General features: G+C 44.8%; 2 protein-coding genes and 2 long non-coding RNA genes across 7 annotated transcripts in view; 2 read left to right on the top strand and 2 right to left on the bottom strand.

Annotated features, from left to right (window-relative positions):
* Positions 1–1,813, bottom strand: part of LOC119617336 — a 37,039-nt gene extending 35,226 nt beyond the window's left edge. For 2 of the 3 annotated variants that reach the window (XR_005233572.1, XR_005233570.1), the window contains exon 1: positions 1,095–1,813. This is a non-coding gene — a long non-coding RNA (uncharacterized LOC119617336). The remainder of the gene's footprint in view (positions 1–1,094) is intronic. The other variant, XR_005233571.1, reaches the window with a different exon arrangement.
* simc1 (SUMO interacting motifs containing 1) lies at positions 235–9,574 on the top strand. Its single transcript, XM_017424175.3, has 10 exons — positions 235–692; positions 3,225–4,436; positions 4,554–4,801; positions 4,939–5,008; positions 5,260–5,420; positions 6,327–6,419; positions 7,084–7,215; positions 7,911–8,067; positions 8,285–8,369; positions 9,228–9,574. The coding sequence occupies exons 1-10, from the start codon at positions 543–545 to the stop codon at positions 9,437–9,439; spliced, it is 2,520 nt and encodes an 839-aa protein (XP_017279664.1). The 5' UTR covers positions 235–542; the 3' UTR covers positions 9,440–9,574.
* Positions 6,966–9,845, bottom strand: LOC119617337. Its single transcript, XR_005233573.1, has 2 exons — positions 9,707–9,845; positions 6,966–7,251 (listed from the first exon to the last, which is right to left on the bottom strand). It is a non-coding gene; the product is annotated as an uncharacterized LOC119617337 (long non-coding RNA).
* cnot6a (CCR4-NOT transcription complex, subunit 6a) lies at positions 9,735–20,656 on the top strand. Of its 2 annotated transcripts, none has more exons than XM_017424179.3 (12): positions 9,735–9,883; positions 10,857–10,978; positions 12,787–12,973; positions 13,293–13,378; positions 13,471–13,575; positions 13,725–13,793; positions 14,878–15,035; positions 18,237–18,391; positions 18,571–18,725; positions 19,012–19,242; positions 19,618–19,820; positions 19,901–20,656. In XM_017424179.3, the coding sequence occupies exons 2-12, from the start codon at positions 10,867–10,869 to the stop codon at positions 20,114–20,116; spliced, it is 1,677 nt and encodes a 558-aa protein (XP_017279668.1). In that variant the 5' UTR covers positions 9,735–9,883; positions 10,857–10,866; the 3' UTR covers positions 20,117–20,656. The 2 variants fall into 2 exon arrangements, with proteins under 2 accessions (XP_017279668.1, XP_017279667.1); XM_017424178.3 differs by having other exon boundaries at positions 9,744–9,976.
* Positions 20,657–20,910: the final 254 nt, after the last annotated feature.

Raw genomic sequence — 20,910 nt, 5'->3', positions numbered from 1 at the left:
CAAGGCGACAAAAAGAAAGAACTGACTGAACCAGCACTTAGTAAAGCAAATGTTGCCACTTTTTCATTTGTCTAAATGCTCCAAATTTATTGTCTACATGCTGTAAAAAAATATCATATTTATTTTATTAACCATAGTTTGAAGTCATGCCTAATTTGGAGAAGTAAAAGGCTGCAGCTGCACTTCACGACCGCAGGTGGCGCTGGCTCCATTCTGTGAAGCTGCTAAGAACAGCAGAAGAAGAAATGACAGCAAAACCAGGAAGTTCGAGTTATGGAAATGTTGTTTTTTTCCGCTTCGGGCTTAATTGTAATGTTCCTCTCGGTCGGGGCGTGAGTGTTTAGGGTTACGATTAGGTACCAGCGCAAGGAGTATGTAGCGAAGCGAAAATGCTTCACGCCTCGGCGGCGGAGGTGTGTGTTTTCAGCGGAACCCGCAGGTGTGTGTGTGTTCTGGACCGACGTGACCGCCGAGGGTCAGCGGTAGGTAAAAGCCCGGAGCGGGGCGCCAGCTGAAGTTTCGGTTTCGCGCGAAGACGCCGAATGAGGGAAATGGACGTGATCTGCCTCAGCTCGGACGAGTCCAACGATGAGGTGGAGATCGTGTCCTGCAGCGAGTTCACAAAGTCCGAACTGCTGCCGCTTTCGGAGGTTCGGGTCGACGTCGAAGCAGTGAACGTCAGCATCCCCCAGGTGAGCTAACATACCTGTTAACGTCTGCTGGTGGCGACTGGGACGCGTTAACACCTACTGCGTTTCTCAGCCATTTTATTTTCTTACATTTAAGCTGAGGCAGTTCATTCTTACATTGAATAAAACAAAATAATTATAGTATATATTTAATCAAAAGGTATAACGCCGACTTACAGCTGGCCTTTAAGCTGAACTCTATCTTAGGTCATATTTGAAAATCGCATTACTTTTATTTATTTTTAAACACTCTGAGTTTGTATCAAACTGCACCTTTATCACAAAGTACCCTTTGCACTGTATGACCTCATGCTGTAACAAAGCAGGAAATCTACTAGGTAGGTAATACAGATCAAGTACAAGACTCACCAGAGGGTTTGTTATTTATGTCAGATGTAGACTTACTTATTTCAGCTCTGGAACCCCTCACCTTGTCTCTGTGGGCTGGTTGGACCGTCTTCCTCGTCTTCCAGGGGACAGCAGAAACTCCTCTTCCTTCACCATACGGGCTAAAGCTAATGCGTTAGCTTTAAATTCTAACATTAGCTTTAGCATTAGCTTCAAGTGTCAGCATTGCCTACGCACTTTTTGTATTCCAATGATACCTTTAAGCTTGACATGGTGGTGAGAGAATTTCCTTTAGGCACAATTTACACACGACTTTGTTGTTCCTCACGTTAACGTCAAACTCCGCGGTTTCCCCGCTCAAATCGGGACGGTCGCCAGGTACGAAACGGACTTCAGCGGCTGTTGTTGCCATGGAAACAAGCGCTGGGAAAGCGTCGCTGCGGACGCTAAAGGTTAGCATCGAAAACGAACGAACAAACAGGTTGTCAGAGGTATGGAGAGTTGTTTTTGTTTTTTTGTTTTGGTAAATTGGCTTTTCCCCCCCACTAACATTCGCTGACTTGTCAAATTTAGTTCGCCAAGTTTAAAGGTAAATTGTTTACGTCGTTTCTGCTCAAGCTAACGTTGCTAAAACGTCTTAACAGCGTCTTTGGTTTGGGTGCTCTGAAAGCATTTCTGTTTTAACCCGTTTGTGATTAACTGAACTGAAGTGACCCTCACGAATGTGCCAACAATGCTTTTTCATAGAAACATGTGCAATACAGCTCTGTGCAAAAGTTTTCAACCACCCAAACAACAACAAACATAGCGCAGCGTGTGCTTACAAATGAGGAAAGTGGACAAGTAGAGGACAAAAATAGGTGCTCTGTCTTAAGACTATCTATTCTGCAAAGACCTGGCAGACGTCTCAACATTTTGTCAAAATTAAAAACGGCAGTACGCTTGGCCTCGTGTGATATTGCGAGATTCCCACAATCTTTTAGCGCTTGGAGTACTATGTTGTGAATAACTCCAGGTTTTAGCTCCATGTCTGTAAAATCCAGTGAGTGAGAGCCAATTTTTGTGTAGGCTTAGGTCAGTTAGCTGTGGCAGCCATCTTGGATCAGTGTACAGAGAATAATTACTTTGAGAGTTTCTTTGAAATCTGTCCGGTGGTCCGGTGAGATGGTTCACTGAGGGTAAAGACAAACGAACACACACTTAGTTTCACCTTCGGCGGGTGATATTGAAACCTTAATCATCACGAAAGGCCTTCCCTCGTGTTCAGCAGCCCTGGAGCTCGAGTGTTTTGTGACACCTTCTTTCTTCTCCGTGCTTTTCCAGCATTGTTCACTCTCAGAACCCAGCGGATCTGTTTTTATCTTATCACCAGGTCATTGAGAGTTCACATCAGACGCTCCGAGGGAACATCCTGTTCGTTCTCTGGTGTGAAGCTTTTCAGGCAGGTAGCCAGAGGTGTCGGTCTCAGTTTGTGGCCTCCAGAGCCTCGGGTATCAGAGGATTGTCGGGTTTTCCTAGAAACACCTTTTTTTCTTCTTTCTAAATACAGGCGCTCAAACATCCGTGGCCACCCTTTGTCTGATTCTCCTTTTTTAATCGTAACGTTGTGTTTAACAGGAGGTAGATCTGGACTGCAGACAGGTCAGTGAAGCACTCAGACGTGCGCACTTTGTGTTTATGAAGCCCTGCTGTTGTAAGACGTTCAGAATAAGGACAGCCAGTGTCCTGATTAAAACAACCTTGGACCTCCAGGACCTGATCTCCCTCTTTCCAGATTATATTATGTGGGTAAATTGATTAGTTTCTTACAGTTCTGCACGAGTGGTCAAGGGTCATGTTCATACAGCAGCATGTTGGTACTTTATTCTGAAATTTGGTCACCCATATGTGGACCAATTTTTCTTGTCTTTTTGTCCAGTTATTCATCTCTCCATCTGTCCAGACATTCATCCATCCATTCATCCGTCTGTCTGCCTGTCTCTCTGTCCAGTTATCCGTCTTCTGGTATATCTGTCAAAATATTTGTTTGTTTTCCCAATTGTCCATCCAGTTTGTCCTTTTGTAAAGTCGTTCACCTGTTTTTCCATCCATCCAAAAGCAAGAAGGAGTGCTCTGCTTTCATAACCACTTTCTCTAATTATCCACCCAAGCTGATGTTTCTTTTCTTTTTTTTCTTCCTTTCTCCAGCGTTACATTGACCTCACAGATCCGAGGTGGGCTTTTCCAGAGCTGAAGCTGCGCAAGAAGCTAGACTGCCCCAGCCCTCCGGTGATAGATCTGACGGAGTGTGAGGACAAAGAGACCGAGACAAAGCCACCACGTGACCGTCGGCTGGAAAAAGGCAGCGCGCATAAGAACGCGGTCTCGAATGACCGAGAGTTTATTTTACTGGAAAGCTCACCAAGAGACGCTGAATCCCCACAGCAGGACTGTGGTAGGCGAACGCCACCAGCGCAGAGACATTTGAGTTGTCCAGCACGAGGAGCGCAGGGGGACGGCGCTACAGCAGATCCCTGCCGCGACGCACCAGCTGTGAAGTCGACTGTAAAGTTGCCTTTTCTCAAAGCTCGTGTCTCAGAGCTGAACACATCAGGGGCTTCTGTCCAGGTCTCCAATGGCTTTTCACAGACGTCACTGTGCCATGGACAACTAAATGATAACGGTGAAGCACCAGACTGCACAAGTAATTTAAAAACTGCTTCATTAAACATGGACCCTTCGCTCTCTGAGTGTCCTCCTGAGGGAATGAAACCTCCATCTGGTCATGAAATAAACAGTAAAGAACTGTCAAAGGAACAGTTGCAAGTTAAAGGATCACAGCACCTACAACGTCCTGCTGACCCTCCCGGCTCAGAGGAAGGTCGTCCTGATGCAAACCTAAACACGGATAACACTTGGGAAAACAAACTAGACGGGTTCCACTCTACCACCCATGTTCCATCCCCAACTTTTACCTCGTCACCTCAAGCTAAAGCTCCAAAAGAACCTCTCGCCTCCAACGCGGAACAGATGGACTTGGACCAATACGAATCCGGCCAGAGTTGCTCCTCGGCTCGTTCGTCCTCGCGTTCCCCCACTTCCGGCGTGAACTCTCGCGAGGAGTTCGACTCCGACTCTGCGTCGTCTCACAGCCACACGAGTCCGGGCAACCGGTCGCCCGCCTCTCAACACATGTTGGGGGAAACCACGCCTGAGTGGCAGCTGGAGACCAGAGCATACGACGACAACCTGGGGAGTGAGAGTCCAGAGACATTGCCTTTGCACGGGGAAAGTGACGGAGAGGACATGAGCCAAGAGAGCAGGTTTGGCTCGGACTTCAGAGCAGTCAGCAGAGAGGACCGACAGTATGTGTGTCCGGACGCTCTCGGGAAGGTGATGACTGAACCCACTCGAGTTCTGGTGAGAGAACTTCTTTTTTTTGGCTCCTGTTAACTGTTTACATTTGACTAAATTCCAGCTACAAAGCAAAGCACTTCTTTTATCCACAATATATGTATCTTTTTTTTCCTCTCTAAGCTCGATGAAGATTATGACCTTTTCGGAGCTCCAGAAGTGCTGTGCCACCAGAGCCTGAGCCTGGTTTACAGCACAATCGACGAGAACTACCCAGAAGGCACTCTGCAGCTGCTGTCGGACCTCCTGCAGCCTGGTTACTATCCCCCTAAAGACATAACCTCCCACCTACTTCGGGGCATTCTGCTTGACCCACAGAGTCCCTACCACCTCAGCGTCCAGGCTTTTAACTTGCTGATTTGGACACAAAGGTTAGAGGAAGGCACAGACGTGTTTCCTGTTACAACTCATTGTGCTTTGTGTTGCGTATTCAGCCTCATGCCCAACCGTTCAAGGTTTAAGTTTGCTTTTTTTTGTTTTGTTTGTTTGTTTGTTTGTTTTTTTGCAGGCACCACAGGGTTAATAAAAATACGGTTCCATGGGATTGGGAATTACTTACTTCAGTCATGTCCAATCAGGTAACGCCCAGCAAGCAGCAGGTTGTGGAAATGTGCAGTCAGTGTGTAAAATAGCTGTAAACATGAGTATAAGTACTGCTGAGATGCTGAGCAAGAACACATTAAAAACAAATACATTCAATCTCAGGACCTTTCATACAGCTGAAACAGGTTTTGCTGTTTATCTTATAATACCTGCACAAAGAGGCACAACGAATTAGTATTTGTGGTGTTTTTTATCACCACTCATTGTTGCCCTCTTCCATTTTTAGGACTGCACGAAGCAGCTTGGGTGTGAAGTGGTGCGGATGCTCTTGGAGTACGTTGTGCAAACTTTGGAAGACGACTTCAGGGCCAAATGTTCCATGGGTGTTCTCCACCACTCCATCGCGAAAGCAACGCTGTCGTGCGACCGGCAGTTTCCTCGGGTCAGGTAAGTTTGACAACCAAAGGTTTGCGCTATGAGGAAGCCTAACTGCGGCGTGTAGCTCAGCACCTCTGACTCTGAAGCCGTTTACACTCAGGAACCTGTCCAAAGCAGAAATTAAAAAAAGGTTTCTCTTTAAAACAAATGCCACCAAATTTTCACCACGATTCCAAAGTTCCTCCAGAAAAGCTCTTGTTAACACTTTGACTTAAATCAGTGATTTTTTTTTTCAAGCATCAAAATAATTGCAGGGTTTCCTGTTTAATATTTAGTCGAAATTGAAGTGAAATGATTTGTAAATCACTGAATTTTGTTTCTTTTTTTTTCTTTTTCTTTTTCCAATGATAAATGAATATGAAGCAACTCAGTCAGCTTAAAAAGCATTTTTAGTCTCAAGCATTAACCTGAATTTCAAATTTTCATTGTGTCGGTGAAGAAAATGATGCTGCAGAGCCCCACAATTAAAACTAGCTTTGTGGTACAAGAACGTATCACAGCATATCTCATGAAACGGCCAAAAACTTATAAATTAGGGCTGCAGAATATATTGGAAAATGATCAATATTGCAATAACTCTGTTCACATCATCAATATTTCAAAGGATTCCAAAAAGCTAAAATAAAAAGGGAGACACAGACTGCATGCAGAAACTACAAATCTGGTAATCAGCTGGATGCCCCCCACCACACACACACACACACACACACACACTCCTCTAAAAGCCCACAGATAACACAGGGATAGTTCTGTAAACATTGTAATGACAGAAAATGTGAGTTTATCCTAATATTCAACATCAGTGGCATGTTTTCCTGACACTCTGTAGTCGTTTCTATAAATCATCGTCATTTGTCTGGAGTTTTGATATTTTTGTTTTTTCTTGTTTTTGTTGGATCGTTTTTACTTTTCCAGAGATGTCATCAGGTGGCTGTTTTCTGCCATTAAGAATTCAATAGAGCTTGGGAAACGTAAAGAAACAATCAAAGAGAGAGACGAACAGCTAAGGTGAGTCATCGTCATCTTCATCAGCGTTGTTGTTGTCTTCTTCTGGCTGATCCCTTCTTTCTCTGCAGCTCCTCCCTCTTCATCCATGAACCGTCTCTCCTCCTCCCCTCTTCTTCTTTTTCGGGGGACGCCACAGGGAATCATCCTCCTCCGTCTAACTCTGTCTTCTGCGTCCTCTGTCCTCACTCCAGCTACCTCCATGTCCTCTCTAACTGCATCCTACGCTCTTGCCTGTCCTCTTCTCCCTCTCTCTCTGCCTCTCGGCACGTTTCCCTCCTCGTGGTATTTGACAGAACAGCAGCCCTCACTATTTAAAAGAGCTTGGGACCGGCCAGAGAGATGCACTGGCTCCAACATGTCCACTGTCCCTCGTTTGCAGACCTTCAATCCCTCTCCGCCTCGTCTCTAACTTTTCCTCCAAACAGTCCAACCTTTGTACTCATTTCCTATCCCGTCCACTTTGGTCACTCCCAGTAAAAATCTCCCCATCTTCAGCTCTGCCATCTTTTGTTCGTGTAATCAGGAGCCATGCTTTTTCTCTCTCTCTCTCTTTTGTCCAAAGCTGTAAGGACGAGCAGAGGAAATGCCAGAATAATATGTTTGTTTTTCCTTCCACGCCCTCTGCGACCTCAGTTTCTGCTGCTCTTTGTCCCCCTCCCTGCAGAATCGTGTCCCTCTTCCAAAGGATGCTGTCTCTGGCTCTGGAGGTGGACCGATGTCCTGCTCTGAACTCCGCCAAGCTGTCCCAGGAGCTCTTCCACATGGTGCTCAGCCACATGCCTCCTCGAGCGCACAGGTGGGGGGGGACACGTTTTTATTCAGTTCAGGAAAGCTAAAATGTAGAAAATAAGAGTCACGTTAAATGTTAATGTTCTGTTTTAAAGTTTCTAAATGCTTTTAATTAGAAACTAAATATAAATCAAATCAGATTTCTCAGAGTACTTATAGACAGTAAATAATGCTGTAAATCACAGAAATTAAGGTAAATCAAAACTGTCCAAGTGAACTGCAACAAGTAAAAAATGGCCTCTTTATTTACGCTGTGATGTTTTTATACTTTCATACAAGTCACTGTTTGGAAATGTGAAGAAACCCATAAAACCAACACAGAGTCAGGTTCTATTCTTTTTAGAGAAGAGCTGTGACTATTTGTAGAAGAGCCGACAGATGCCTTTTTATTAAATCAATAAATTAAAGTTTCAGGACTTAGTAGAACAAACATTTCAAATTACATATGAAACAAACAAACAAAAAAAAAATCATCCATTTAAAGCAGGTGTTTTAAAGCAAGAACACGTCTAAAACATGCAGGAGTTTGACACCCCTGCATTAAAGTGTTCATGAATCTGTCCCCAGTTTGAAATAAAAAAGAGCTTTCTCATTTTACTGATGTTGAAAGAACATTTCATCGTTCTTTAAAGGCTTTTACTGCTCATTCAGAATTGACGGTGTTCCTCTCGTGCCTCTTGTCGGCGTGTTTCTGATCCGCAGGAGGCTGCTGCTGGAGAGCCTGCAGAGCAAGCTGCTGCTGTGTAAGCTGGTGGAGCAGCTGCTGGACTACGCCTGTCCGCAGAAGATCTCCGTGCCCATGTCGCTCAGCCTGCTGCTGCACTTTCTGAAGCACTGCACTCTGGCTCCGGACCCGACGGTGAATATCCGGACCCCACCCCACCTCCACCGCGTGTCGTGTCTTCACCTTTTCTTTGAACGGCAGATAGTGATGATCAGATGTTGTTGCTGCCGTTTTGTTTTGTTTTTGATGACAAGAAGGCAATGCTCCTCACTGGTAGAATCAGGTTTTTGCTGGGAAATCAACTCAACGTTTCAGCTGATCCACAAATGTTTTTTTTATTTTTTTATGTCAGGACGGGGGTGAAAGGTGGCGGAGGTGGGAGGAGTTGATCCACCTCCTCTGGATGCTGCTGCTCAGCTATAATAACGCCATGAAAGGTGAACTGCTGGCGAATAATTATAGTTCTGAACTGGATTTATGACTGAGGCGGAATGAGCGTGGTGGAAAAAAGAACGTCAAACTATTTGACATAATTGGGTCCATAAAGACACCATCTAGTGATAATCTACCTTGAAATGGAAGCTCCGGGAAATCCCTTTGTATAATGTTTGGCCTCATCGTGAAGCTTGGGGATTCCCCTTGTTAAACTAAGGGCTAGGATTCCCAGTTTATTCCTATTTTAGACCAATAAAAATAAAGTTTTCAAACCAACATTGTCCTTAACAAAACTAACTGGAGATCAGTTGCCAAATTTCAACAAACTTTGTGTCATTTTAAAGCTTTAAAATGAAGAATTAGAAAATAATATTAACTCAATGTTGACAAATCATTGTGATTAAGTTTGACTGATCAGGTCCCATTTGAGAATTATGTATCCGTATGAGAATATTTTACTGAGAAGTGTTTAAAACTTGAATCTTCTTCTTTGTTTGTAGCATTATGTTTAATCAGAATCTTGAAAGCCCTGAAAGCCCCAGGTCTAACCACGGCGATGAAAACAATAAAAATTTGATTTAAGAAAAACTAAATCTGCCCGTGTTTGTTTCAACAGTGTCCTCCAGTCGGTTAAATCATAAACAAGTAGTTTTTGAAGCTCTGCACAGAGTGTGGCCGCACGGCTTGCTGGTTACTCCACAAACGCTCGCAATTTTTTTACGTCATAGCAGGCCATCATCACGTGTGAAGGGTTTGGCTCGATGGCCAAGGAACCTGACCGCTCAACAACCTTTGACGTTTAAAGTTAAGTCCCTGTTTAAAAGATCCCTGTGCTCAGCGGCGTTTCCTCTCGCCCGCAGGCTACCTGGGCAGCTCCTCCACCGAGCAGCGAAGCAAAGCCGCCACGCTGGTGTACAAGCCCGAGGACGTGGTGACGAAGCCCGCCGTCCGGGAGGCCGTGGACGCCTTCCTGTCCAGGTCCCGGGCTGACCTGGACCAAGCCTTACCTCTCCACGTGGAGGAGTCCCTCACTTACCTGCAGGACTACCTGCTGGACGTCTGTCAGTGTTGAATTTGTCACTCCCGTTTACCATAATCCCACCCACGGAGCAGTTTTGTACAGTTTTATATGTTTTGGTGCTTTTATAATACAGTTCTAAAAAGAAAGAAAAAAACTTCATATATTAAAACCTCTCTTCTGAAAGACTTTTATTGTTTTGTTCTTGAGCACACATTTCCTCCTCCTGCGCCTCGGAGCATTACATCATTACCTTGACAAAACTGCTCAATGTTGGATTAAACTGGATGTGTGTGTGAAAAGGCAATTATTTTTATTTACCGTGATTCAACAGCTGGTCGGACCCTGTGGACGTCAACCAATAGGACGGAGCGCTGTTATCGAAAGAAGAAAAAAATCCTTACAGTCGCCATGATACAGCAGCGGAAACGGGAAAGAAGTAGCTAGAAAACAAAAGAGAACACGCAGTCGTCCTCGCGATTTGGTATGCTCTTGCAGGTAAAAATAAACCCCCCTCAGCCACGCCGTAGATATTTCCTCTCGCCGCATCAAGCTTCTCTTGGATGTATTATAAAGCGCCGCTTTTATTACGTGAGTCCTTTTTGTTGTTGTTGTCTTAAAACAGAAAGTCGCTCGGCTTCAAATTATTGAGCTGTTAGCTTCGCTGCTAGCAGGCTAACGGATGCTAAGCTAGCAAAGCTCGCGTTTCGCTCAGTTTCTTTTTTTTTCTTTTTCTTTTCTTTTAATAATTAAAGCCCGCTCACTGTATATTAATGCCAGAGATGTTAATTCGGGTCTGCTTTAAAAATAATAATAATTATTATTTAAAAAAATAAAAGCTAGCTAGCTGTAGCTCCAGGTTGCGATGATAGCGTGTTGGCCTTGTGTTTATGCGCAATTCACTCCGTGCTTCGGCGTTATGTAAACAACGAGCGCACATTGTCTCCTCTCTCTTCGCCTCGGTGTTTGTGAGGAAGGGGGACAGCCGGGCAGACGGCTTTGTTTTTCGGGTCTCTCTCTCCGGTTAGCAGCGGAGCTCGGGACGGGAGCTGGCTTTGTCCGGGTTCATCACTCAGCGGCGTCGGGCTTGTTTTCGCCTAGCTGCTCTTAATCTCGGGGTTGTTATTTTTGCACATAATATCGCCTCACACAGCTGTAAACACATCCATACCCCCATTTTTTTACTTTACTTCCAGTCCTGGTTTATCATTTTGCCACTCTGGTCATAGAAGTGTTTAACTCGTTAAATATTCCTTTTAATGTGAAGCAGCCTTTCCATTTGCTGTAATAGTGTGCATATGTATGCTTATGATCAGATTCTTCTGTTCAGATGCTTAATAAAATATAAAACTAACCCCACACTGGAAGTTTCAGGCCAGGTTTGCAGTTTATGGAGTATTGGTTGCCATTGTTTTTATATATGTTTATAACCTAACCCTTGACAGTTTTCAATATATTTTTTTTTCCCCAGTGTTATAGGAATGCCCAAGGAAAAATATGACCCGCCGGATCCCAGGCGGATGTACACAATTATGTCAAGCGAGGAGGCAGCGAATGGGAAGAAGTCGTACTGGGCTGAGCTGGAAATCAGCGGTGAGCATCGTCAGGGAGTTTGGGCTTTTCGTGAGGGGGAAACATCCCAATCTGTGCCTGAAGTGGGTGTATTTAACACATTCAGACAGTCTGCCATCAACAAGGCAATAAAAGTCGTTTTTTTTTCTCTTGAGTGTAACGAAACGAGTCCCGTATCTCCTGCACCTGTGTGTAACTCTACCTTGTTCAGGTTCTCCAAAGCGATTTACGATTAGTTTTTTTTATTTGCACATGCTATAAAACGGCGTCATTACACTGGTAAGCATGTTGTGGACGGCTTGTTTGAGTTTTTTTGTTTGTTTTGCCCAAGAACATTTCAAAGCAAAACGGCGAGCAGGACGGACCCTCTGATGTTTTCCTTTTTTTGGTGATCGCAGCACCTGCTGAGTCACAATAACCGCGGCTGTAATTACTGTGGTAATCGCATAATTGCTGTGGGGCGTGGCGCGCTTTCATTTCAGAGCAGGTTGCATCACAGGAGCGCGACAACGGCCGTCCCATCTGTAACACTGCCGATGTTCGCCCCCAGCTAGGATGGCTGCACTAACCGTCGCAGTCCAGAAAACATTGTTTCCAAGTGTTGCATTTGGTTCAAGCGCTCATTTATTTTTTATTTATTTATTTACTTTTGCGTGCGGCTGCTAATGTTTAAACTAAAGGTCTGAAAGTTGTCAGAGTACTAAAAGTCCTCGTGCGGCTTATTTTTACTCTCCACCGCGGCTCCTGGCAACGTTGCAGAGTGGCAGAAGCAGCACGGGTGATGTAAACAGGAAGTCCTTCAAAGGCTTAGCGGGCCGACTTAATCGGCCTTGTGAAGTTTGCGACCCACAACTTAAAGAATACATAACATTAACAAGTTAGCAGTGGAGCTGTTTAGATATCGTGTTGTTCAGATTCTCATTTTTAGTGCAAAACAGTTCAGTTGATGCACAAAAATGCAACTATTTTTATATTTGCTATTTAAATCCTTCTAATTAAAAGGAGTTTGATTTGAATGCCTCTGTAACAAGTTCCTCTGTCTGCAGACCTTTTTGCACAGGTATTAGTTGTTGAAAATAAAGCAGAAGTGATAAATTAATAAATTCCACCCCCTCACCTTGTTCAGAGTCAGCTCTAGTAGCAGTAAAATGACAGTTTTGGCCAGAAGTTGAACTTCTTTTTTTTTTTTCATTTGTGAGACAGATCATTTGAGCGCCAGCATGTATGACAGTTCCCCCACACACACAAAAAAAAAAACCCACTCGACTTTCAATTTCACCAAATTTGCATAAAGGAGGTCCAGCTCCACAGTTTCCCGGAACGTCACGGAGCTGCGCACAAACGCTCACCCGGTTCGAAAGAAACAAAACCGTCTGAAATCTGTGCCGAATTTCTTGTTGCTCCACACTAATTAAATTACACCCAAGAGCTAAATTCAGCAGCGCTCTGCTCCCCTGACAGCATCAATATGTAATCTGGTGTAAGGGGGGGTCAGGGTTGACAAATGATTGAAACGTTAAACTTCCTTCGAAGCTGTGGACTGAAAAACAGAAATAAAAGCTCCTAAATCGTTATTTATTGTTGTACTTGTTTGTTCCACAAGCATAGTTATTTATTAGTCATTTTCTGTTATTCCAAATTATTTAAATTAGGTAACAATAATGTTATTTTCTTTTTTGAGTGAAGGGGGATTATTTTTGAACAGCCTTCAACAGGTGTTTGTGTTTGTGTTCATTGGCCTTCGGTGCTAACAGATGATGCTTCATCTTATTTCTGTATTTAGTTAAAGAAATAAAATAAAATCATAATTCTGTCCGTCGTCCTCGCAGGTCGAGTAAGGAGTCTTAGCACAGCCCTGTGGTCTCTCACCCACCTCACTGCCCTGCACCTCAGCGACAACTCACTGTCACGCATCCCGCCAGACATTGCCAAACTACACAACCTGGTGTACCTGGATCTCTCATCCAATAAGATCAGGAGCCTGCCGGCGGAGCTCGGCAACATGGTGTCTCTCAGGTCAGTGACTGCAGCTTACACCACGTCTTTAGTGCGGAGCTGGAGACGCTTTGAAACGTCATTTAAATGTCCTTTTTTTATTGTTAGTTTCTGAATTGTCACCTTTCAGAATTTTCCCCCTTTTTCATTTTAAAGAGCTGCCCAGCTAATCTTTTTTTTTTTTTTGAAGTTCTGGTTAAAAGTCTTGATTAGAAACAGCGGGATAAATGTTCCCGATAGATTAGCGAAGGTCAAGTTTTCTCCCTGTCTGTTCGTTTTGTCGAGTTTTCTCCCTGCCCGTTCGTCTTTAACGACTCAAACTCCCGCTTGTCCTCCGCAGGGAATTGCTTTTAAATAACAACCAGTTGCGAGTTCTCCCATTTGAGTTGGGAAAACTGTTTCAGTTACAGACACTGGGGTTGAAAGGTGAGTGCCACGCCAGGCCTTGGTTTTTTTATCTTAAAGCCATTTTGTGCTCTTTGGTTGTAATGATTCAGGCTGCTTCGCCTCTTTCCCAGGAAACCCACTTGCACAAGACATCCTGAGCCTCTACCAGGAACCCGACGGCACACGGCGACTGCTCAGCTACTTGTTAGACAATCTGGCAGGAGCTATCAAGCGCAGTGAGTCTTCCTCGTCTTCTGCTCTCCTGAGACCGGGACAGGAATCGTGTTTTCCCGCGTTACCGCTTTCAGATGCCCGGGAAGAAAGCGGCTTGTTGATTATTATCGAGTGTCACCTGTAGTTACTTCAGCGTTTCTCCTCTGCACAGTACCAACAGAGCAGCCCCCAGCTCGGTCATGGATCTCACTTCAGGAACCGGACCGGACACGTCCATCTAGTAAGGGTGACGCACACAAACCCTGCTTTCTCACAGACGTTTATCTTGTTTTATGTTTCCAGTTTGTTTGTTTAACTTTACAAGTTTCAGGACAGGTTCTCTCTGTAGCTGCAGCAACTTAACTCAGGTCTGATGCTGCTGAAATTTATCTGTCAGCTATAAAATAAGGTGAAGGTGTAAATTTAATCAAATTAATGCCCAGTAGTCAGTTGTAAAACTGAGTCATACACGAACAAAAATACCCCGGATGTTTGATAAGGGACACGTTTGTGGCGTCAAAACAAACAAACTGTCGTTAATGAATTCCACGATAAGCTGGCGTCTAAGTCGCTCTTCGGGTTTTTGTTTGATTATATAAAGCTGGAGCAACAAGTTAACAAATTTAAACTGAAACTCGTTGCATGAAATACAGAACTGTGCTGCTTTTTTTTTTTTTAATTCTTTTGTCCTCTTTGGACAGCTGTTTTCTGGGGCTACACGATATATCCAAAATCTCCCACCAGTGAGAGCATTATCCACATGAAGGACTGCAGTAAATCTTGTTTTCAGCACCATGCATTCATGTTCTGCATGAAAATTGATTGGGTCCTTTTTAACAGCCTCACCTGGTTTAGATGACAGGAGAGGAGTGAGGAAAATCAGGGTTTATCACAATTTTAACCAATAATAGGGATCATCAGAAGGTTTTCTAACATTGTGCAGGCCTGCTGTTTATCCTTTAACTACAAACTGAGGAAAGAGTCCGTTCCTTGCCACCGTAATTCGACTGAATGACTAAATTTGGAGCTTACTATAAAAGCTCCAAATTTACTTACTATAAAAGCGACCATTTGGTGCAGAAATGCTAAAAATAGAGCTCATGATTCAACATCTGTGAGCAGTAAGGATTCAGCTCAAACAGTAAAGCAAAGCCTGAAGTGTCATGTTATTGTAAATCAATCTGCATAATTGTGGTTACAAAAAAATTGATAAATGTAACAAAGTCGACTTGTAAATGTTTGCGTACATTTGCTGCGCTCTTCCATGTCGTTCATGTTTAAATGGATTAGGTTTTAATTTTTGTGTGTCCGTTTTCCTCCCTCAGCTCTCTTCTCGGTCATGTGCTACAACGTGCTGTGTGATAAGTACGCCACCCGGCAGCTGTACGGCTACTGCCCGACCTGGGCTCTGAACTGGGAGTACAGGAAGAAATCCATCATACAGGAAATCCTCGGCTGCAACGCGGACATCATCAGTTTGCAGGTCAGCAACAGAAAGCCACACACCGAGGGGTGATGATATCATTTCTGTATGAAAGGTAAATTTAACACAACTATCGCAGCTCATCGCCGGCCCGATATCACAGTTGGTGTTGACTCTTCTGTGGCTGGACCCACCTGTCTTTGAAAGATGACTGTGGACAAATCTAGTGTCCTTTCTGCAGCCTTACTGGATTAATGAGATACAGTTTCACTGAGCAGTCACCAGCCAGAACCCATCCATCCTCCTTCTTTACCTGCTTCTCCACTCCGGTGCGCAGGGAGCTGCTGTTTGTCTCCAGCCAAGACTGTGAGAGAGGCGGGGGGGGCACCCTGGACAGGTCACAGGTCCATCACAGGGACACATAGAGACAAACAACCATTCACCCTCTCACTCACACCCAGTTACCAATGAACCTTACATGGAGGATTTTAGTCTGTGCACGGGGAGAACATGTGAACTCCAGACAGAAGAACCGGGATTCAAACCTGCAACCTTCTCGCTTTAAAGGCGTCTGCTCCAACCGCTGCCTCACCGTGCCGCTCTCCCCCTCAGCCACAGTCCTTGTACTTAATTTTAAAATAGATTTAGGTTTTATTAAACAGAGATGAATCTGTTTTTTGCTTTTAAAAATGCAGACATTGCTGGAACAATTTAATTGATGAAGGTTTTCTGATTACCTTGATTCACCATCAAACACCTCAGCTGTGAAATCTGGAATTAAATCAAATAAAACTCAAAGGGAACAACAGATTTTAATGCTGTGTTGGCAAAGCAGCAGCTTTTAAATCACTAAGTTACGTCTCTGTCAGGGCTGCAGCGATCGTTCTCTTTCCTCTTTTGGTCAGCGGTGTTTTCAGATGGGGAGGAGGTAGGCGGAGGTAGGCGGAGGTAGGCGGAGGTAGGCGGAGGTGCCTCCTACGACCCTAAACACCGCCTCCTCCTTTCTTCTTCTTTTTATTTCGCCGCCTTTAACATTTCTAACTGGAAACAGCTCTGTTTGTTTAACAAGACGTAATTGTATTAATATGTGGATTTTTCTGGAAAAAAGACAAGTATTTTTCTTTTTTTTCTACTGACGTTCACAACGATCGAGACAACTTCGGAGCACTTCCTGTCTGTGTGGCGTCTCCGTCCACATGTGCGTCGGGCGAAGTAGGACCCTGACCACTCACAGCAAAGTTTACAGCAGCGTCTGTCAAATACGGTGCCGTTTCTAACTTTATATGTCAAGCAGCAAAAGAAAGATCTCACATGAAACCCACGGGAGATACTTTTATTTTCCACAAAAATGCCGGATTATATTTTATTCATAAATGACTTGCAGGCAGATTTTGAAGCACCTTAATAAAGCGTTGAGTCCTCACCTGTTCTGTTTAGTCACAATCAGACAGTTTCCTTCAGTTCTGATGAATAATAATGAGATTTTACACAATAAGTCGCTTCATTTTTCCTTTACAGTGACCAACTTGTGTCCAGCTGTCGTCTGTATTTATGTGTTTACAATTAGTCTGTGGGAAATGCCCCCACACAGCAGGTACTACACAGCTTGTAAAAGTACTAATGTATTGGCATGAACAGAGGTATAAATATGCAGGCTAAGGTCTTCAAAATATTTTACTGTGGATCTTGAAGGACTTTGAAAATACCCAGAATTTGTCCAACCCTCGGACAGTCTGAGTTCGTCCTTCGGACAGCTGCTGTTTTGGCAAACGCAGATATTCTGTGTTTCGTGACGCCGCGGTGCCTTTCCAGTCCAGCTGTTCTGGCTGAACGTTCGCCGCCACCGCCTGAGGGTTGCGCGGCGTTTCCTCACAACAAGCAGCCTCTGCGCTCGGAACTTCCTGTTCGGCTGTGGGCACTTCCTGTGCGAAGTTCACCTTCCCTCCCTGCCCCTGAGATTTGCGTAGCAGGTCATTTGGTTATTCCAAACAGGCCGTAGGCGTTCTTTGTCAGAGTGGGACTTCCTGTCTGTGTCGTTCCTGTGAAGCACTCGGTCCGTCCAGGGAGCCCGGTGTCTGCTGGGACTTGATCCACTTAATCCCAAGGGTGAAGCAGGTACTTGGTAATTAAATTATCAGAGCACCCTCTTTCAGCTAAAGGTTTAGAGCATCGGTACAGAATAAAAACTCTTGTTGAGTTTTTAAAACTCGAGTAAATCAACTCCCTTTGAGAAGAAACACCATATTAGACAGAGTTGTCATTTAAACAGACAAGCTGAGCTCCGTCTTCAAAGTTTTCACTTATTTATAAACTTTGTTTGGGATAATTGGTTCATCTTTGTTTGGAAGTATCCGTATATCTTTGTAGCTTGATAATTATTACTTATTTCTCTAACATGGTTGGTTTATTTGTGACATCATATTAACACAAATCTGAACACTAATCCTGCAACCAGACACTTAAAATGAGGATAATATTAGTATTATAGTATAACTTTGTGAGGCTACTACTATCCATAAGATTAGCTGCTAGATTTAAAATACACCTTATATTAGTTTATGATACTTTTTTGCCTTTACCAAACATAAAAATAAAGAAAATCCATTAAAAGCACACCTAGAAGTGATTTATTGGAAGGATGTACATTTTAGGCAAAACCTCTCTTCCAATTTCTTTGGTAATTCTTTCATTTTGCTTCAGATACTCAGAGTAAAGTTGAGTTCAGTTCCAGCCGCTCCTCCTCCCGGTGAGAGCTCGTTCCAGGCCTCGCTCCCGGCCTGGTTAATAAAGGCCACGTGTTTCAAAGCAGGGATCACGGTCCTGAGCAGCGCTAATCTCTGCTGCTGCAGAGCTGCATGACTTCGAGACGTTGCCCAACTCGTGGTTTTGCTTTAAACTGACCACGTTCACGCGGCCGGGACGAAGACTTGGGTGGATTCAAAGTTTAATCGCCCAAAGTTTGAAGCTAAAATAACCCCCCCTCTAGGCTTCAGATTCAGAGACGGGTGCTGCTACTAATCCTGATCCAGGTGTCAGCACCCTGACTGAAAATCACTTGGTATTTGTTGTCCTTTGACCTTAAGTTTCGTCTTTGGATCTTTTGTGATTACGTTTTGCCTAAAAAAATGTATAATGAAAAGAAATGTCTGACTTCTGTGCCATGGTTTCTTATTAAAGTTTCTTTTCTGCCTGAGAAATACTCGTTTATGATGTCCGATCTCACCTCCGACCTGACGCTCCCTGTTCTGCTGCTGATTGCAGGAGGTGGAAACGGAGCAGTACTTCAGTTTCTTCCTGCCCGAGTTGAAGGAGCAGGGATACGACGGGTTCTTCAGTCCAAAGTCACGAGCTCGAACCATGTCGGAGTCGGACCGGAAGCACGTGGACGGATGTGCAATTTTCTTCAAGACGGAAAAGTTTGTGAAACTCGAGTCTCTAATGGGCTGTCGTCTGTTTACTTGTCTGACCCGAACATGTCTCGGATGCCATGTTTTTGCAGCTTCTTGGGAAAACAATCGTTCATTCATACAATGTGTGTTTTTAAAGGTTTTTGTCTTTTTGTTTTTTTCCACCCCATCTTTGTGTTTGTGTGCAGGTTCAGTGCCGTGCAGAAGCACACGGTGGAGTTCAACCAGCTGGCCATGGCTAACTCCGAGGGCTCTGAGGCCATGCTGAACCGGGTGATGACCAAGGACAACATTGGCGTAGCGGTGCTGCTCGAGGTCCGCAAAGAGATTATCGAAATCTCCTGTGAGTAGTTTGTGTAATCAGATTTATTCAGAACTGGACTTTCTCAGTATGTGTCAGGCTTGATATTTCTCGAGTTTACATTTGTTCAAGATTATCTTTTACTCTTTATCCTTAAATTACTTTAGTTTGTAATTCTCCGAGCTACTGGATTTCCAGGAGGGGTCACAGAGGCCTGCTAGAGGCAGAGAGAGTACAGGTGTTTCATTTGTCTGACAAATGAAACACCTGTACTCATGTGATCACTCCTCCCTGATGTTTTCCCCCTCTTCCTCCTCCTCCTCCTCAGCTGGTAAGTCACTCCATGGCGTGGACAAGCAGCTTATGCTGGTAGCAAACGCCCACATGCACTGGGACCCGGAGTACTCGGACGTCAAGCTGGTCCAGACCATGATGTTCCTGTCGGAGGTGAAGAACATAGTGGACAAGGCCACACGCAGCTACAAGCTGTCCGCCTCTGGTGAAACCAATGCCATCCCACTGGTGCTGTGTGCTGACCTCAACTCCTTGCCCGACTCCGGTGAGTAAACGGGACTGACTGTGAGGCCGGCCGTGCAGTTTCTTTACTGTTGTTTTCATACATCATAAAATAATCTGATTGAAAACAAAGCTGACAGTAATTATCTGGTGTTCTGTTTTAGTTACTACTGATAGTAATGATGTCCCTGAGCGGGACACTGAACCCCTCACTGCTTCCTATCTGCCCAATCGGTGTTTAAATGCGATCTAAAGCACTGATTAGTCTCTATAGAAAGATTTATTCTGATTAGCTGTGTAGAGATGTAGCAGAGTGTGTATGAATGTGTGTATGGATGCAGATTGTGTTGCCCGGTTGGCTAAAAAGGCGCCAGTTCCGTTTGCCATCCCTTTAATGTCGTCCGTGCTGTTTGCCCAGGCGTGGTGGAGTACCTGAGCACCGGTGGCGTGGACTGCACCCACAAGGACTTCAAGGAGCTCCGCTACAGCGACAGCCTGACCAAATTCAACTGCAACGGCAAGAACAGCACGTCCAACGGCAGGATCACCCACGGCTTCAAGCTGAAGAGCGCCTACGAGAACGGCCTGATGCCTTACACCAATTACACCTTCGACTTCAAGGTAACTGGAGCAGCTGTGGATTAAAACATACTTGAATCTGGTTTCTCCCTCACTGAGCTCTTCCTCCTCTCTGCTCCTAGGGTGTGATCGACTACATTTTCTACTCCAAGCCTCACCTGAACGTGCTGGGTATCCTGGGCCCTCTGGACCCCCACTGGCTTGTAGAGAACAATGTCAGCGGCTGCCCACATCCCCACATTCCCTCTGACCACTTCTCCCTGTTTGCTCAGCTGGAATTGCTCCTGCCCAACGTGCCCTCCCAGGTCAACGGGCTTCACCTGCCTGCACGCAGGTAGTGAGACCCTGCCATACCACCAGGGGGAGCTGCAGCCACAGCTTTCGCCCTCTCAGCCCTGCTCCCTCTTTTTACCAGCTCTTCCCTCCACCACACTGGAGGAGGAAGACACACAGATACACACACACAACCTGTAAAATATTCGTACAGTGAGGTCTGGCTGACAGGGATTTGTTATAGATATTCTATATTTTTTCCTTTCTTTTTATGTTCTTTTTTAACTGCTTGATTCAGTCCTGTCTCTGATCCATATTTTGTGTTTTGGACTCCCGTTTCCTCATTTCATCCCCTCTCCCCCCCCTCTGTTTTTAAACTAAAAGGGATGGTAGCGTACTCAGGTTCATCACACGGGGGGGGGATTGTTAGGTTTAGGAGTACAGGGGAGGAGGGGGAACTTGAAAGCAGCTGAAGGGAATTATATTTTTCCCTGGGATGCTCCAGAACTGATACTCAGCCTGTCTGTCTGTCCTGTATAAATCTAAAACCAGCAAAGACGGCAGACTCGTCAGTCTCAGACCTCCACACCAGCAGCTTCTCGTAAGACACATAAGAGTCGGAGGCAGTAGGTTTAGAGCAGCTCTTTCCTGGCAGGTGCGCGTCCCTGGAAATGGACGCGGCGCAGCCAATGAGGTGATCTTTTTTGTTTTTCCCCTGCTGTCTTTCTGTGGTGCTGAGGCCTTCGTGTGCTCACGGCCTCCCGTGGTGCTACAAGATAGTCTACACCTCTGCCACCAGCCCTGGTGCATTAGTCTTTAAACCTACAGGTGCGCAGGAAAGCGGACATCTGAACCTACG

Source organism: Kryptolebias marmoratus, linkage group LG9 (genome assembly GCF_001649575.2).
Source record: "Kryptolebias marmoratus isolate JLee-2015 linkage group LG9, ASM164957v2, whole genome shotgun sequence".
In the NCBI taxonomy this organism is placed as follows: Eukaryota; Metazoa; Chordata; class Actinopteri; order Cyprinodontiformes; family Rivulidae; genus Kryptolebias; species Kryptolebias marmoratus.
Note: the sequence above shows the minus strand (reverse complement) of the source record. Positions and strands in the feature narration are given on the sequence as shown.